General features: G+C 55.1%; 1 protein-coding gene across 1 annotated transcript; it reads right to left on the bottom strand.

The window, feature by feature from the left end:
• Nucleotides 1-9529: 9529 nt before the first annotated feature.
• LOC116829168 (E3 ubiquitin-protein ligase TRIM39-like) lies at nt 9530-16320 on the bottom strand. The gene is made up of 6 exons (XM_032787847.2): nt 15397-16320; nt 14805-14900; nt 12736-12966; nt 12377-12399; nt 10727-10845; nt 9530-10128 (listed from the first exon to the last, which is right to left on the bottom strand). The coding sequence occupies exons 1-6, from the start codon at nt 15793-15795 to the stop codon at nt 9617-9619; spliced, it is 1380 nt and encodes a 459-aa protein (XP_032643738.1). The 5' UTR covers nt 15796-16320; the 3' UTR covers nt 9530-9616.
• Nucleotides 16321-16820: the final 500 nt, after the last annotated feature.

Here is a 16820-nt window from a genome sequence, read left to right as displayed (position 1 = left end):
CTTGGTGTTTGAGACTCAGGTGTGTTCCAATGCCCTTTGAGCTTCGTCCTGTACTGGGCCATATGATCCTGTAGCTTGGCAGTTATGATGCCTGATAGGACTTTCCATGTTGTGGGAGGCAGGTTATTGCCGGTAGTTGGACGTTCTGTTCCTTGGCGGGTCTTTCATGATCAGACTGTCCTTCCCTGGTAGTCCAGGTTGGTGGGACTGCTGCTAGCAGCTGTTATCTGTGCTGCTAGGCGTTCATGCACTCGCTGTTAGTTTCCTTAGCCAGTAGTGGGATCATGTCTAGTCATGTCCAGGTGCTGTCCAGCTCTTCATGTTCTTGACCCGCTGCTGGATGTCTTATATATATATATATTTGTAAACAAATGCAAAGAAACTTTACCTAAACTTCTCATAATACATAAACTTCTCCTAAAGTGTTAACTGTTTGCTGCCTGACCTTCACTGTATTTGAAACGGTTGATTAAATACAATGTGAATGGTTTGAGACTTTTCTTGGGTATTTCTGTTACGGTATACAATTCTTTCCAGGGTGATTAAGCTCAAGATATCTATGCTCCAATTTGTAACTGTTGGTTGCTCTTTGGATTTCTATTTCTGTAGCATGAGTCTTTTAGCAATTATTAGTGCTCTGCTCTGAGACAAAGTTTTGAAAATGGAGTTTTCGATTAAAATAATTTTTTTTTTGCCAAAAGTGTCTTTTTTCTGCAGATTTCGGATTTTTCACCAAAAATACCAAACTCCTGAAAATGGAAAGATTTGGTCCCAAAACTGTAATATTTCGGTATTTGAATTTGTGCCAAAAAGTGAGTATTTTTCATGTAAAAACGTTTCCTAACCAGCTCTAGAACTGAGGCCAACCCGAACGCTGGCAGGACTAACCAGTGCCCATGGCTGGGATATGGTACAATTATGTTTCCCACCATGACCAGATTTCTTCTGGATTTTGTTGTTCCACTGCAGTCCCGTCGCTGCTGAGCAAGGTCTGACTCACAGGACGATGGACACAGACAGTAGATTGGAGAGATACGTCCATGCTGGGAGAGACAGCCTCCCTCATGGTGTGAATGGGGCAGTGCACTTTGGGGACGGTGCTATGGATGATGGGACCACTGCCCTTGGGGACCCCACTGCTAAGTCCAGGGAGATCACCTCCTATGGGGATCCCACAGCCCCTGGGGATGGTAAAATCATACCTGGAGATGCAGACACTGCCATGCTCCAACCTGAAGACAATGATGCTTCCAGCGTCGCTGTAGACACTGCCACCATCACCGTCACCCCCAGAGATGATGACAGCACCAGCACCAACGGACGCATCAGCTCCATCCCTGGAGATGATGACTCTGCCCCTGGCCTCGGAGACGGAGATGCCACCATCGCCCCTGGAGACGATGACAGCTCCAGCACCAACGGACGCATCAGTCCCATCCCTGGAGATGATGATGCCACCCCCCCCAAAGGAGACACAGCCATCACCCCTGGAGACACAGCCATTGTCCCTGGAGATGCCACTGTTGCCCCTAGAGACAAAGCCGTCGCCTCTGGAGATGCCACCATTGCTCCTGAAGACTCCCCCATCACCCTTGGAGATGCCATCGTCACCCCTGGAGATGGCACCACCGCCCCCAGAGACACTGTCACTCCTGGAGACACAGCAATTGCTCCTGTTAGTGATGATGTCACTGTCCCTGGAGACGCCAGCCCCGGCCCCAGATACACTGTCTCTGTAGATGTCACCACTGCTCTAAGGGAAACCACCACTGGAGATCTCACCAGCACTGCAGCTCCTGGAGACATCATCACCTCTCCCTCTGGGGCCACCCCTACGCCTGGAGAGATGGTTATCTCTAGAGACATCACCCTGGCTGAGCCAACCACTCCCAGCCCACCCAGCCCTCTGGGGCAGTCTGGCACGCCTAGGGACACTGGCATCCCCAAGGAGACCACCACCTCTGCTGTGGCCATCAGTCCTGCAGCCAGCATGACCCACAGTTGGATCACTCCCTTTGAGGGCACAGAGACCCCAGGCCGGGGCACCCAAGGGAGCCTCACTGTTTCCGGAGAGACCACCACAGCCCCTGGAGATGCCACTAGCACCAGAGACACCACAGCTGTCATCATTATCTCGAGAGACACCTTTGCTTCCGCTGCCCTTGGAGACCACACCACCGTTCCTGGAGGAGTCGCCGACACCATTGTTGCCTGCCCTGGAGATGCCACCAATGCCTCCCGAGACTCCAACACCTTCCTTGCCACCCCTAGTGACACCACCGCCTCTGGAGACACTGGTGCTGCTGCCTCTAGAGACGCCAGCACCACTGAAGCTGGAGACACAGGAGCTACCACCACTGCCCCTGGAGACAACACCACCACTGCCATCCTTGGAGACACCACAGCCCCTAGAGATGCCACTGCCCCTAGAGACACCATCATCCCTGAAGATAGCATAGTCTCTGGAGATGTCACAATCAACACCACAAACCCTGGAGATGCTACCGTCCCTAGAGACCCCATCCGCACCACCAGCACTGCCCCTGGAGATGCTACGCTCTCTGGAGATACCATCATCACCATCACTGTCACCCCTGGAGATGCTGAAGTCCCTGAAGACTTCACAGTCCCTGGAGATGCTGAAGACCCTGACCATCACTGTCACCCTGGAGAAACCACCATCACCACCTGTGGAGACACCATAAACCCTGGAGATACCACCACCACTGCTGCTGCCCCCAGAGATACCACAGTCTCTGGAGACATCACCACTACCACCATCCCTGGAGACACCACACACTCTAGGGACACCACCACTGCTGCCCCTGGAGATGCTGCAGTACTTGGAGACACCACCACCACCATAGACACCCCTAGAGACGCTGCAGTCCCTAGAGACGCTGCAGTCCCTGGAGACGCCACCACCACCACTGCCACTGCTGAAGATGCAGCAGTCTCTGGAGACTCCACCATCATCACCAACACTGCTCCTGGAGACACCATCACCGCTGCCACTGAAGACATCATCACCATCACTGCTGCCCCTGGAGATGCTGCAATCCCTGGAGACACCACCACCACTGTCACCCCTGGACATGCGGCAGTCCCTGGAGACACCACCGCCACCCCTGGAGATGCAGCTGCCCCTGGAGATGCCACCACCATCACTGCCACTTCTGAAGATGCGGCAGTCTCTGGAGACCCCATCATCACCACCAGCATTGCTGCTGGAGACACCATCACCACTTCCCCTGGAGACACCGCAGTCCCTGGAGACACCACCACCCCCACCCCTGGAGATACCACAGACCCTAGAGACACCACCACCACTGCCGCCCTTGGAGATATAGCAGTTCCTAGAGATGCCACCACCATCACCACCACTTCTGAAGATGCAGCAGTCTCTGGAGACTCCATCATCACCACCAACACTGCCCCTAGAGACATCATCACCATCACCATCACTGCTGCCCCTGGAGATGCTGCAGTCCCTGGAGACACTACCACTGTCAGCCCTGGAGACAACGACATCCCTGGAGACACCACCACCTCCTCCCCAGGAAATGCCACCACCATCACCACCACTGCTGAATATGTGGCAGTCTTTGGAGACCCCATCACCACTACCAACATTGCCCCTGGAGACACCACCACTGCTGCTCCTGGAGATGCTGCAGTCCCTGAATACACCCCCACCGTCCCTGGAGATACTGAAATCCCTGGAGACACCACCACCACTGCCCCTGGAGATGCTGCAATCTATGGAGACACCATCACCACCATTGCCCCTGGAGATGCTGCATCCCTGGCGCTTACCCCCCTGGAGGCACTGAAATCTCTGAGGACACCATCACCCCACTGCCCTGAGAGATGCTAGTCGACCGCTGGAGACCACCACCAACTGCCCCGTGGATGACGCTGCAATCCCCCTGGAGGACACCAGGCCACCGCTGCTGCCCCAGAGACGCTGCAATCCTGAAGACACAACATCGCCCTGGAGATGCTGCAATCTCTGGAGACACCACCACCGCTGCTGCTCCTGGAGATGCTGGCAATCCCTGGAGACACCACCACTGCCACTGCCCCCGGAGAACTGCAATCCCTGGAGACACCAACCACCACTGCCCTGGAGACGCTACCTCCATCACCGCCACCACTGGAGATGCAGCCAGTCCCGGAGACACACCACCACCCTCCCCCTCGAGCACGCACAGGCTCTGGACGTGTTGGCCACCACTGCTGCTTCCAGAGGACCTTGTGGTTCCTAGAGTTTTCATCACCAGCCTGACCCTGGAGACATCACCACCACTACCATACCTGGAGACACTGATTCCCCTGGATATGACAATGACTCTGCTGACACACTTGAAGACACCACCTTCACCACCGCCCCTGTAGATACCACAGTTCCTAGAGTCATCTACACCACTGTCCGTCATCGCGCTGTTAGCCACTGCTTTCCATGGAGACACCCCCATGAATCCCCGAGACACCACCACCACCATTCCCGGAGACCCTACAGTCCCTGGAGGGGAAAGCCGCATATCCCATTCCCTACCCCAGCAAAGTCCGTCATCGCGCTGTTAGCTAGGATATGTGTGGTTGCCATTGGCATTAATCTTCCTATAGCAGTAAAAATGAAACAATCCCAGGCTGTAATTTCCCTGACTAATCCCTTAATTAGCCAATTACTTTCATTGCCAAGGCATTTATTAACAAAGGCGGCCTCCCCTTCCCTCAGCTGCCATTGCTTCCTCCTCTCGGCTAAGCACTAGCAGGCCTGTTTGAAGCTTGGATCGGAGACCCAGGGGGTTACCGCGTGTGGGGCTGGGGAGTCGTGTTCATTTCGGAGCAGCTTCCCAGTTACTGTGAGCCCCTCCTGAAGTCCCTTCCAACCCTGATATTCTGTGATATTCTCTTAATGCTGCAGTGACGGGACTCACAGATTTTAAGACCAGAAGAGACCATCGTGATCATCCAGTCAAACCCCCGGCACATCCCAGGCCACAGAATCATGCCCACCCACTCCTGTGATAGACCCCTAACCTCTGGCTGAGTTACTGGTCCTCGAATCATGGTTTAAAGACTTCAGGTTACAGAGAACCCACCACTGACACTAGTTTAACCCTGCAAGTGACCCGTGCCCCATACGGCAGAGAGAGGCAAAAAACAAACCCCAGGGTCCCTGCCAATCTGACATGGGGAAAGTTCCTTCCTGAACCCAAATCTGGTGATCAGTTAGTCCCGAAGCATGTGAGCGAGACCCACCAGCCAGATGCCTGGGAAAGAATTCTCTGTAGTAACTCAGATCCCACCCCAGCTGGTGTCCCATCACCAGCCATTGGGGCCATCCCCGGCTCCTCTCCCGCTGGCCCCCTTCCCCCGCAACCTCAACTCACTGTGCTGTGGGGGGCACGCTGGGCAGGAGAGCAGGGAGGGAGGCTCACTCGCAGCCTCTGGGGGGCAGGCGGGCGGTGCAGGGGGCGGGATCATGGGGAACGCATCCAGAGGACTCAGGAGGATACCGGGTGGCCACGTAGCCAGGCAGAGAGAAGTGGCGCTTTGAAGGGGAAACCACCACTTCTCTCCAGCTGCACAGCTGCCCATGCTCCTCCTGAGTCCTCCGCCTGTGTTCACAGGGATGCATTCGGAAGGAGGCTTGGGGGGGGGGTTGGATAGGAGGTGGGGTCCCAGGGGGTCTGTCGGGGCTGGGGGTCTGGATAGGGGTTGGGGCAATCAGGGGACAGGGAGCAGAAGGGGTTAGATGGGGCAAGGGTTCAGAGGGGGGCAGTCAGGGGTGGAAAGTGGGAAGTGTTGGATAGGGGGCAGGGGGCAGGCTGTTTATGGGGGCACAGCCTTCCCTACCAGGCCCCCCATTCAGTTTTGGAACCCCGATGTGGCCCTCGGGCTATATTTGCGGCTAGCAGTCACAGATCGGCTACATGCGTGGGGAGGGGCATTGCTGGGCTGCTGCTTTTAACCACAGGTCAGGGGTGTGCACAGTTCTGTGCCCCCACTGATTGGAGCTCCCCCTCCCTGCGCATGCCCCTGCCATAGGGGCTGGAACTAGGGGGGCTGCTGCAACCCCGGCTTGAAGTGGTTTCCATCATATCAGGGTTTGCAGTTTGGTTCAGTGGTGCTCAGCCCCCTCCCCGTACAAGTTGTTCCCACCCGCCTACTTCTAGCTCCGGTCTCTTGGCCAAATACTGGTTCTGATGGATACAGGGGTAACTGCAGCATGGCCGCAACGCACCTCTGAGAGCGTATCTCCCCCTGGTGGTGGTACCTAGCAACTACAGCACAGATTTTGAAAGTCCCTCTCCAAGGCAGTGAAGAAAATTGTTGATGCCTGTGACCCAGCGGAGCTGGGGATGAGGGGTATGGGGTGTGCGAGGGGCTTAGGGATAGGGAAGAGGTTTGGCATAGGCTCTGTACTGCAAACAGCAGAGGTGGGGCTTCCTGCTTAATGCAAGTGTCTTTGGAAAATGAAGGCTGGGCGACAGAATTCCTGGGTTCCGTTGTAGGCTCAGGAAGGAGAGTGGGGTCTCCAGGTTACAGTAGGGTGAGGAGGGGGCTAGGAATCAGGACTCCTGGGTTCTCTTCCCACAGCTGTGTGCAGAGAGTTATCTCACAGCTCTGGGACTCAAGATCCCTGAAATCCAAGCCCAGATTTGCCACAGACTCCCTCTGTGACCATGGGCAAGTCACTGGATCTCTCCAAGCTTGTTTCCCCACCTAAAAATGGTGGTGATAACCCATTATTTGTCTATTTACACTGTGAGTAGTTTGGAGAAGGGACTGACTTTCACTGTGTGTCTGTGCAGAGCCCGGCACAACAGGGTCCTGATCTCAGCTGGGGCAGGGACTGTCCCTCCCTGTGTGTCTGTGCAGCGCCCAGCACAATGGGGCCCTGATCTCCGATGGGCTATCTAGGTGCCATGGTAACATAAACAGTAATATTAAAGAGGTGATCAATTACTACAGTGACAGGCATCTAGATGGTAGAACTAGGATCTCTCTAGGGGCTTGTTGACACATAGATCTCTGCAGCTCCGCCGTTGCAGTGCTAAGTGAAGACTCTACCTACCCTGACAGGAGGGCTTCTCCCACCACCTCCGTGAGAGAAGCACTCCCCTCGACATAGCGCTGTCTACTCCATGGGTTAGGTCCATATAAATGTGGAGTTTGGTCACAGTGGAAGCAAGGTGTATTGAAGGCCGAGGGGATCTGAAGGGGAAATAGTGGATGGAAAGGGGTCCATATAAAACAAACCCAGACCCCACCCCCTGAAGCCTAGACTTCAACTGCGTTAGCCAGGAGGGTCTCTTGAGGGTCATCTCCTCCCCACGTTCTCCCAGCATTTAACAGCCAGGGTGGCTGGCAGGACCCTCCCTTGGGGGGTGAGGATGCAGCAAGTGTCTTTTGTAGGAAGAGGAGGCCCTGAAACAGAAACCCTTGTATCAGAAGCCTGGTATGAGGCCTAAGGCCTGAACTAAAGTAATAGTCAAGACTTTGCATACAGCGAAGTGAGGCTGTGAACCAGAGACAGGGGCTGCTCACAGAAGTTGGCAGGGATCGGGCTGATGTTGCATAATATATCTAGTGTGTATTGGCTGTTAGAAATATAAACATGGTACCAGGCCACTTTGATACTGTAACATTCCACGCAGATAACAAGGAACAAGCCGACCCCTCCCAAAGACAGGGTCAGAAGGGGAATAGGATGGGTGGAGGTGTTTTGTTCGAACCACCACATACAAGGTGAGAGGTGGCACCTTGCTACATAGAGGGGTTGTACCTCAATACGTCAGGAGTGACATGTAACCTGTTTGTACCTGTGTATAAGAACGCATCCCTGGGGCAGTGTCTTTGTCTGGCCTAGGTGCAGTGGAAAGTCCCACCAGTGACTGAGCCGGTCCATTGTCAGGGAGCACATATGTACTGGCTTGCAGCACCTTAGATATCTGATTCGAGGAGCTGGAGCCTGTGTTCCTTTTTGACAATAAACCTGGCCGGATGCCTTCGTACCTTGGTCATTGGGGGTTCTCTCAGAGTCTGCTGTGCCAGTGATCTGCGCAGAGCCGGGGCAGCACGCAGAGGGAGCACACGCACGCAGCCGACTGATCTCAACATTGAACAGAGCAGAGCACCACCCCGGTAGTATCTGACGCCATCTCCGTCCCCCTTGCGGCTGTCTTTCGTCCCGTCCGGACCCTCTCGCTGGGAGCCACGTGCAGTTTACACAGAGACAACGACAGCCAAACCAATTTCTCTCAGGCGGTCAGTGTCTGTCAGCTTCTGGGGGCCGCCTGCCCCACTTCACAGCCCTAGAGTATGGGATGTTGTGGATGGTGCATGAACCTCCCGTTCGGGAAGGCTAGCACCTGGCCCCGCCCCTTCTGCCCGAGGCCCCACTCCTCCCCCCTGGAGCCCCTCCCCACCCACTGTGGCCAGAGGAGCCTTGCCCCAGCCACCCAGAGTCCCAGCCTGCTGGATGGCCCCAGTCACCAGCCTCCCCACCCCAGCTGGGCCACCCGACCACCCCCAGCCCTGGGCGGCCTCAGCCCAGGCAGTCCAGTGACCATCTCCAGCCGCTCCGAGTCCCAGGCTGCTGAGCGGCGTGCCCTAGCCCTAGCCCCTGCCCGCTTTGGGGAAGAGAAACAGCCTGGGCTGGGGCCACAGGGGAAGAGCGGGAAGCAGGAGGGGAATTTGGGGTGGAGCGTGGGCAGGGCCATGCTTAGCTGTTTGGGGAGGCTCAGCATCCCCTGGCCTGCAACACCGGCTGCCCATGGGGGATGTCCAGGTTGCACCCACAGTTCCTGCTGCATCAGCCATACAGGCATCTCTCAGTGCTTACAAGGAGCAGTGTGATGCCAGCTTTCTGTAGAGACCTTACGTGGCACCTTGTGGTGAGCTAGGATGGAGAGAACAGACCCACGGCCTCCCAGGAACTTGTACTCCAAGCTGCCCTCTGCCACAGATGGGTCACAGATAGGGCTGGGTTTATGGGCCGTGTCTCTGTTAGCTGGTGGGGTCAAGTACGGGGGGGTTGTAGCCCATTAGTTCCTTTTATTATCCATTTATTGTTGTGGTGTGCAATATGATTTATACACTGTTACATATAATTAATGTATGCTAAGTAGATATATTTCTGTAACACTACAACTTACAAGTTTGATTTGGATTTAGGAGCGATAAGTATGCATTAGTACATCACAGAAGAATGAGAGGTCACTCCATGAAATTAACAGGCAGCAGCAGCTTTAAAACAAACAAACAAAGGGATGTATTTCTTCACACAACGCCCAGTCAACTTGTGGAACTCCTTGCCAGAGGATGTTGTGAAGGTCAAGACTAGAACAGGGTTCAAATAAGAACTAGATACATTCATGGAGGATAGGTCCATCAATGGCTATGAGCCAGGACGGGCAAGAATACAAAACCATGCTCTGAAGAGTCCCTGGTCCATCGCCTAGCAACGTGACTGGTGGGGCTGGGTTTATAGGCTGTATCCCCATCACCTAGCAACCTAACTGGTGGGGCCTGGTGTACGGGATGCATCCTTGTTACCTAGCAATCAGGCCGTGGTCCTGGCAGGGTGGGTTTTCTGTCTCCCTCAGGGGCACAGTGTGATGCGGGCACTGGGGGCCCAGAGCCAGAAGAAGGGGAAGAGCGTCTCGGTGAAGGAGGCTGTGAAAGTGAACAGTGGAGTCAGGTTCTCGGCATCATAGAACGACACCCGTCCCCCTTCGTAGTCCAGACAAACCTGGATCCTGTGGGGCCTTTGGCTCGGGGCTGCCGCTGGTGGCCATGGAGACAGGGGAAGGAGCTGGTACCATCCCAGCTCCACAGCCCACACCCCGTGCTGGGGCTGCAGCTCCATGGGGTCCCTCCTCCTCACGGACTCCCTCGCCACTCCCACTGCCCAGCCGTCCTTGTCCCCCACCTCCACCTCCCAGCGGTGCCGGCCCGAGGAGAAGCCCTCAGAGCCCAGGATGCAGGAGGCTGGGAAGAATCTGCGGTGGTCACTGGGCGGGCAGCCCCCGCTGTTCCCATGCCACACGCTGTGCCGGTCTGGGGACACCACCAAGCCAGGGTGAGCGGAAGCGGCATCCAGGGTCAGGATCTCTGGAGGGGAAGGAGAGAATTGGAGTAAGTCCATATACAACACAACATCCCCCTTTCCTTTCAGGGCCAGTCCATACTTAGCGTAACAGCCCCCTTTTCTTTCAGAGCCAGTCTATATACAGAACAACAGTCTCCTTCCCTTCAGAGCCAGTCCATATACAGCATAACAGCCCCTCCTCCTTCAGAGTTAGTCCATATACAGCATAGCAGCCCCCTTTCCCTTCAGACCCAATCCATAGGCAGGACGGGGCAGAAAGGAGCCAGCAGTGAGTATGAGGTGCTCAGGGGAGGTAGTCTCAGGGGAGGGAGCGGAGCAAGGGCAGGAAGAGGTGGTGTAGGGGCAGGGCCCTGGGTTGGAGTGGGGGTGGGGCTTAGGGAGAGTGGGCGGAGCCAGTGTGGGGCACCCACTGGCAGAACCAATGTGCCTATGACAGGAGGCCCCCCAAATCTCCTACTGCTCAGCAGAGACTCAATTACACTACAAATAATTAATCATTTAGATTGGAAAGACCTTGGGGCAGGGATTTCCTTACATGTCTTACTCCGGAGCAACCCTACATAAATAAAAACGAACAACAACAACAGTGCCACGGCTTACCCCGGCTTTCCCACATCTCATCCTGGAGAGCTCTCCTCTTGCGGGAGTGATGCCTGATGCTCTCCTCCAGTTCAGCCGTGGGCGCAGACGCCAATTCGGGCAGCTTCATCTTTTTATACCTATGGGAAACAAAGAGGCACACACCAGAGGGACTCTGTACTAAGGGAACCATGTGCATCTTAAGTGTGCCGGGGGGAGCCTCTCAGCAATGCTGGATCCAGTGGGCACAGCTGACCTGCAGTAGAATGCTGCATCTATTTGCCAACCCCCAAAACTCTCCCTGAGATCTGAGAGTCAAGCTGGGTCCTTGGCATCTAGCCAATGACCAAGGAGAAAAGTTTGGCAGGGACAAACAGGCATCTGTGCAGTCCCTGTCCCTCCTCTCCCCGCCCCTCAATTACACCTGTGCAGCCCCCCACCTGGCTCCCATCCCCTCCCCACTCTGCCCCTCGGTGACCCTCACGCAGCCACCCCCATACCCCATGCAACCTTCCCATCCCTTTCCTGCCTCTCGGTTGTAGGGGTAGATTTTGGCAAACCAGTAAAGTGCCTGAAACCACTATGGCTTATTGTTAAAAGCAGCCTATTCGGCAGTCTCAGTTTGACCAAGGCAGGAGGGGAGGGGTTTTTTTTGGGTGCCACAGAAAGGGCAGCTTGACCCTGCGTCCTTCCTGATAAGACTTGTTTTGAAGTTGCTGATACATGCATTTTAGAAGAGCATGTGCCCCAGGAATGTCTATTGGGGCCTCAAGGTTGCAAACTCTGGGAAAACCCCACACCTGGTTAATCAATAATCAGAAGGAAACCTCTTGCTTGACCATTGAAACTATTTGCTTAACAAGTTTTCTTTGAGGGACATGGCATTCGATTATTAATGTATAAATAAGGGGGGAAAGTTTGAGGTAGGGGGACTCTCCAGGACTGGACTCTCCCTCCAGATACATCTTGTGTTCCCCACCCACAGCCGCTGTGCCACTCGAGAGCCACACTCAGCTTCGGTAATTGTCGAGGGCTGGGGATGTTTTACTAACCTGTTGCAGACATGCGTAAGTGCTTTAGACTAAGTAAAGTTTAGCTTTAAGTGAAAGCACTCGTGTGTTGTCCTGTTTGTGCCAGCCATCTATCGGTCAGACGGCCGTGTCTCCCCTGATTTATTTCCTGACACCTCCTCGCACAGAATAAAACTTACCAAGAGCTTTGGGTTGAAAGAACCCCAGGTAACAGGGTAACCCATGTGTGACCCTGTTCCGACTCTTCAGTGACCCCAGCCCAGCTCCCCCCCATTTCTGCCCCACACCTGGCAGCCCCCATATGTCCCCCATTCCCATGGTGGTCCCCTTCCTGCTTTGCCCTGGGTGATCCCTGTGTGGCCCCCCCATCCCCTTAATGACTCCTTGTGTGCCCCTCCTTTCCCTCGGTGAGCTCTCTGGGCTCCTCAGGGACTCAAACAAAACCCCCATCCCCTTCTGCTACTGCCACCGGTGCAGCCCCCCAACATGACCTTCTATAGGTGGGTGCACAAGCCAAAAGCAAATGGAGCTTGTAGGCCACTCTGCTGATGCAGAAGCAGGAATATTCTGCAGCTGGGATGGGGAGGCCTCTCCCCCCTGCCCCCTCCCCAATACCAGAGGGCACGAAGGAGGCTCCTACTTGTTCAAGGTGCTTTCGGCGTCCTAGGTGGGAGAGAAAGAAGACACCATCAGCTCTCCAGTCAAGAACTGGGGCTTGGTGGCCCAGGGGCTGAAAGGGAAGCCGGGGGGTGTATTTCTGGAGTGGGAGCAGGAGTATTGTGGACTATGGTTAGAAAGGAATCAGTGATTTCTAGGCCACCCCCTGTCAGATGTAAACCGGCACTGCTCGGATGTGTGTCAGAGCCCCTTCACTGCTGGGAACAGAGGGTGATTCTCTGATAAGTCCAGCAAGCAAGGGGAGCACTGGCAGCATGGGATGATGCAGAGGGGTGGCAAGTTGGGGGCCTCTCTCTCTCTCTCTCTCTTTCCCCCCCTCACCTTCAGGAGCACAGCAGCTGGGAGCCGGCACTTCCCCTCTAGCTCGACTACCAGTCCATGCAGCAGTGTTGCCCTCTGGTGGAGGCGGCTGATGTTCTCCCGCTGCAGCTGCTTCACACCCTGGGCCACGTTGCCCAGCCCCTTCAGCAGGAGGCGCTCCTTTTCCTGCAGCAGCCAATACAGACGCTGGAAGGTAGACACCACTCGCTGCTTCTCGGCCTTGGTGTGGGCCTATGGTGGGCAGGGAGAGAGGGGGAACAGGTTGGGACATGGGATGCACAGCTGCAGGCGCCTCAGAGAGGGAGGGCATGGTATTCCCATGTGAAGGGGCAGCATGGGATTTGTGGGAGCAGGACATGGTAACATACAAGGGAGGGAGGAGCAGATGGACAGAGAGGTGCAAGCATCCAATGTGTTTTTTGATAGAAAACTGGGTTAATTGGCAGCAGTAGCAGAACTGTTCTCCTCTACAAAGGACCAGCCCCTAGAGGGTGGGACCCATTGATATATCGAGCCTGAACTCAGTCTTTCTAATGACCTATCTTCAAAACTAGAATCCCACAGCGCGGATCACATGAGCGAAGGGAGTAACTCCATTACCTAGCAGCAGTAGTAGAGCTGTTATCCTTTAGCAGGACCAGCCGTTATGAGTAGAGCTGCTCAGAAATTTTTAAACAATCCTGTTTTTCCATCAGAAAATACTGATTTGTCACACCCGAAATGTTCTGTGGGAACTTATCTGTTTTGACTAAACTTCCGCAGGTGCAGGAACTTCTGGTCAAAGTGAGAGCTCTACACTCCCAGAATAACCAGTAGCCCAGTTGTTAAATGGACATTTAGTTAGGATGTGGAAGACAGAGGTTCAAATCCCCATGCGGCCAGATTGGATCTGGAAATTGAACATAAGTCATCCACCTTTGAGGAAAGTGCTGTAACCAGAGAGTCTGGGATACTTCAAGGCCAGGCGCCCTCCATCTTTTCTGTTGAAGCTGCTCCATGGTGCATAAATCAGTGGTTCTCAAACTCCCCCCCTTCCCCCCCCCGCCGCATGGACGACTTGAAAGTTGCTGAGGGTCTTGGCAGACCATTTCAATGGTCTTCCCAAATGTTGTTTGTACCGTTAGCTAACTATTGTAAAGCGCTTTAGAGAAAAGCGCTATATAAAAAAAAAAAAAAAAAAACTTAAGAATTAACGTTTTTTGTTCTACAAATAAAAGCACACAACTCATATTTTAATATCAGTAGTCTTACCTTTCTAATGCGAGGGATGTGCTCTCTGTCCCCCCCACCATGGCAGCCCCCGAGCTGGGGCTGGGAAGGAGGGGTGTGTGTCTCTTCCTCTCTCCCCTACTGCAGCAGCCCCCAAGCTGGAAAGAATGGGGGGGGTCTCTCCCTCTCCCCCCCACTGCAGCAGTCCCCAGGCTGGAAAGAAGGGGGGGGTCTCTCCCTCTCCCCCCCACTGCAGCAGCCCTCGAGCTGAAGCTGGAAGGAGGGGGGTCTCTCCCCTGATACAGCAGCCACAGGGCTGGGAAGTAGGGCCGTCTCTCCCCGGCAGCCACAGCCCTGGAGCTGGGGAAAGTCGCCTCTTTCTCTAGCCGCCGCAGCCCTGCACGTCCCAAATTCCCCCCACCCCCTCTTCTCACACCACTGCCCCCTCCCACCTCCCCCCATTCCGCCCAAGGCCACCACCTCATCTTACATGCGAGTCTTCTCCAGGGTCCAGTGGAGAAGTGGAGCCACACCTGCACGGCTATACTAATTAGATGGGTGGCCCTTCATTCGCTTGTGTGCAGCTGCCCAGGCGCACATCTTAGACAGAACTATCCACGGACCACTTGAACGGAGCTCGTGGACCACTGATGGCCCATGGACCACAGTTTGAGAACCTCTGGCATAAAAAGTCATTGGGCCAGAGAGAGAACTGACTGTAGCTCTGGCAGTAGGAGGCTATTGCCTTACATGGGGACCAGCCACTAGAGGGGGACGTGAGACACGCTCTGCAAGGGTGTTGCATCGGCAAAGTGCAGGGGAACCCCCAGGGAAGCCCAGGGGCTGGGGAAAGAACTTACCAGCAGTGTCTCCAGCCGCCTCCCTTCGCTAATGGTGAAGGCCTCCTGGCAGGAGCTCTCATCTTTCAGAATCTGCAGATGCCTTTGAAACTGGCCCTGTCAATAACGGTGGAAGGTTGGCTTACGGTGGGAGGCTGAGCTGGGAGTAGGAAATCAGGGTTTGGGTCACAGAGAGAGGATTCAGGACTCCTGGGTTCTGTGCCCAGTTCTGAGAGGGGAGGGGGATCTAGCGGGTTAGAGCAAGAGGTGCTGGGAACCAGGACTCCTGGGTTCTAACCCCAACTCTGGGAGGGGAGTGGGGTCTAGTGGTTAGAGCAGGGGGGCTGGGAACCAGGACTCCTGGGATCTCTCCCCAGCTCTGGGAGGGGAGTGGGGTCTAGTGGTTAGAGCAGGGGGGCTGGGAATCAGGACTCCTGGGTTCTAAACCCAGCTCCTGGACAGGGGGGTATGTGCTTAGTGCACAACTAGGATGGTTCCTTGGTTCTGTTACTGGTTCCAGGCTGTGGGAGCCAGGACTTCTGGGTTCTACCCCCACACTGCCCCTCCCAGCCCCACTGCTCTGCTCCAAATGCCCGGTGTTAGGACCAGTTACCTTGTACTCCTGGGCTGCCTCCTCAATGTGAACCACCCTGTGAGCTCTGTGCTCCTTGGATCTGACACACACCAAGCAGATCAGGGCCTGATCCTCCTGGCAGTACAGCTTGAGCCTTTCCTGGTGCCTCTGGCACATGCTGCCCTCTGCCCCCCACCCCAGCTGCCTGGCTCTCTCCACCATCTTCCCCAGCAGGGGGTTTGGGAGCAAATGCCTCTCCTGGAATCTCTTCCCACACTTGGGACAGGAGAAGTTTTCTTCCAGTCCTTCCCAGACCCGGGTGATGCAGGCCTGGCAGAAATTGTGCCCACAGTTCAAGAGTACAGGATCTTCCAAGGAATCTGAGCAGATGGGACAGGCCAGGTCATCTTCCAGAGCTTTCTCCAGGTGAACAGCCATGGCTGACAAGAGAAACAGAAACTTACAAGAGGGCTGAGCTCTTTCAGCCCCACCCACTTCCTGGAATCTGGCAGGTGGAGTTGTGACTGCCCTTGGCTCTGGGAGGGGAGCGGTTAGCGCAACCCGCTGCCCAATTTAGCACACAGCTGGGCTGCCAGCCGGCCTGGTGGAGTTGGGGGCTGCCAGCCGGCCCAGAGGGGTTGGGGGTCCGGAGCTGCCCTGGGTCTGGGATCAGGGCTGCTGCTCGGCCCCACACAATGGGTTCCGGGGTCCCTGCCGCCCGATCCCCTGCCCAGGGCTCTGCTCCTGGCCTCAAGCTGTGGAGGGGTCTCTAGGTTGGAGGTGCTGGGCATAGGGGTCTGTAGGGGAGGGTGAGGGGGGGTGCTTTGTGGTTCTTAACCTGTGGCCCAGATAACACATGCGGCCCATAATGATAAACAGGTTGAGAACCACTGGGTTAGCGCATCAGTGGTGTGTGGGGAGGAGTGGGGTTGGATTTATAGGAGTGGGGCACTGTTTACACTGGCGCTTTGCAGCGCTGTAACTTGCCGCACTTGAGAGGCTGTTTTTTCACACCCGAGCAAGAAAGTTGCAGCGCTGTAAAGCGTCAGTGTAGCCTTAACTCCAAACCCATCCCTGTCCTATTAGTCCGCTAACACTTCATATTACTTCTCCAGCTCACACCTATTTACTCAGTGCAATTCAATTCCCTTGGGAGGCTGAGACTCCAGTGACCCAGGTTCAATCCCCAGCTCTTCCACTGACTCCCTGTGTGATCATAGGCACATCCCTTAGCCCCTCTGTGCCTCACTTTCCCCATCTGTAACAACTTTGGACTGGGGAGACAGGATTAGAATCCTGATTCTTCCAAGCCCAAACTCCCACATCTCTGTTTGACCCAATGGAGATCCTCTCCTGGTGGTGGGTCTAGTATAGTGCACACGGGCAGTCGCTAGGTGGCAACACATTCAGAGACACTCCCCGTTTACACGCTACAATAGTTATATCATGCTGTCTGAAGAGGT

Source organism: Chelonoidis abingdonii, chromosome 12 (assembly GCF_003597395.2).
Source record: "Chelonoidis abingdonii isolate Lonesome George chromosome 12, CheloAbing_2.0, whole genome shotgun sequence".
Lineage (NCBI taxonomy): Eukaryota > Metazoa > Chordata > Testudines > Testudinidae > Chelonoidis > Chelonoidis abingdonii.
Note: the sequence above shows the minus strand (reverse complement) of the source record. Positions and strands in the feature narration are given on the sequence as shown.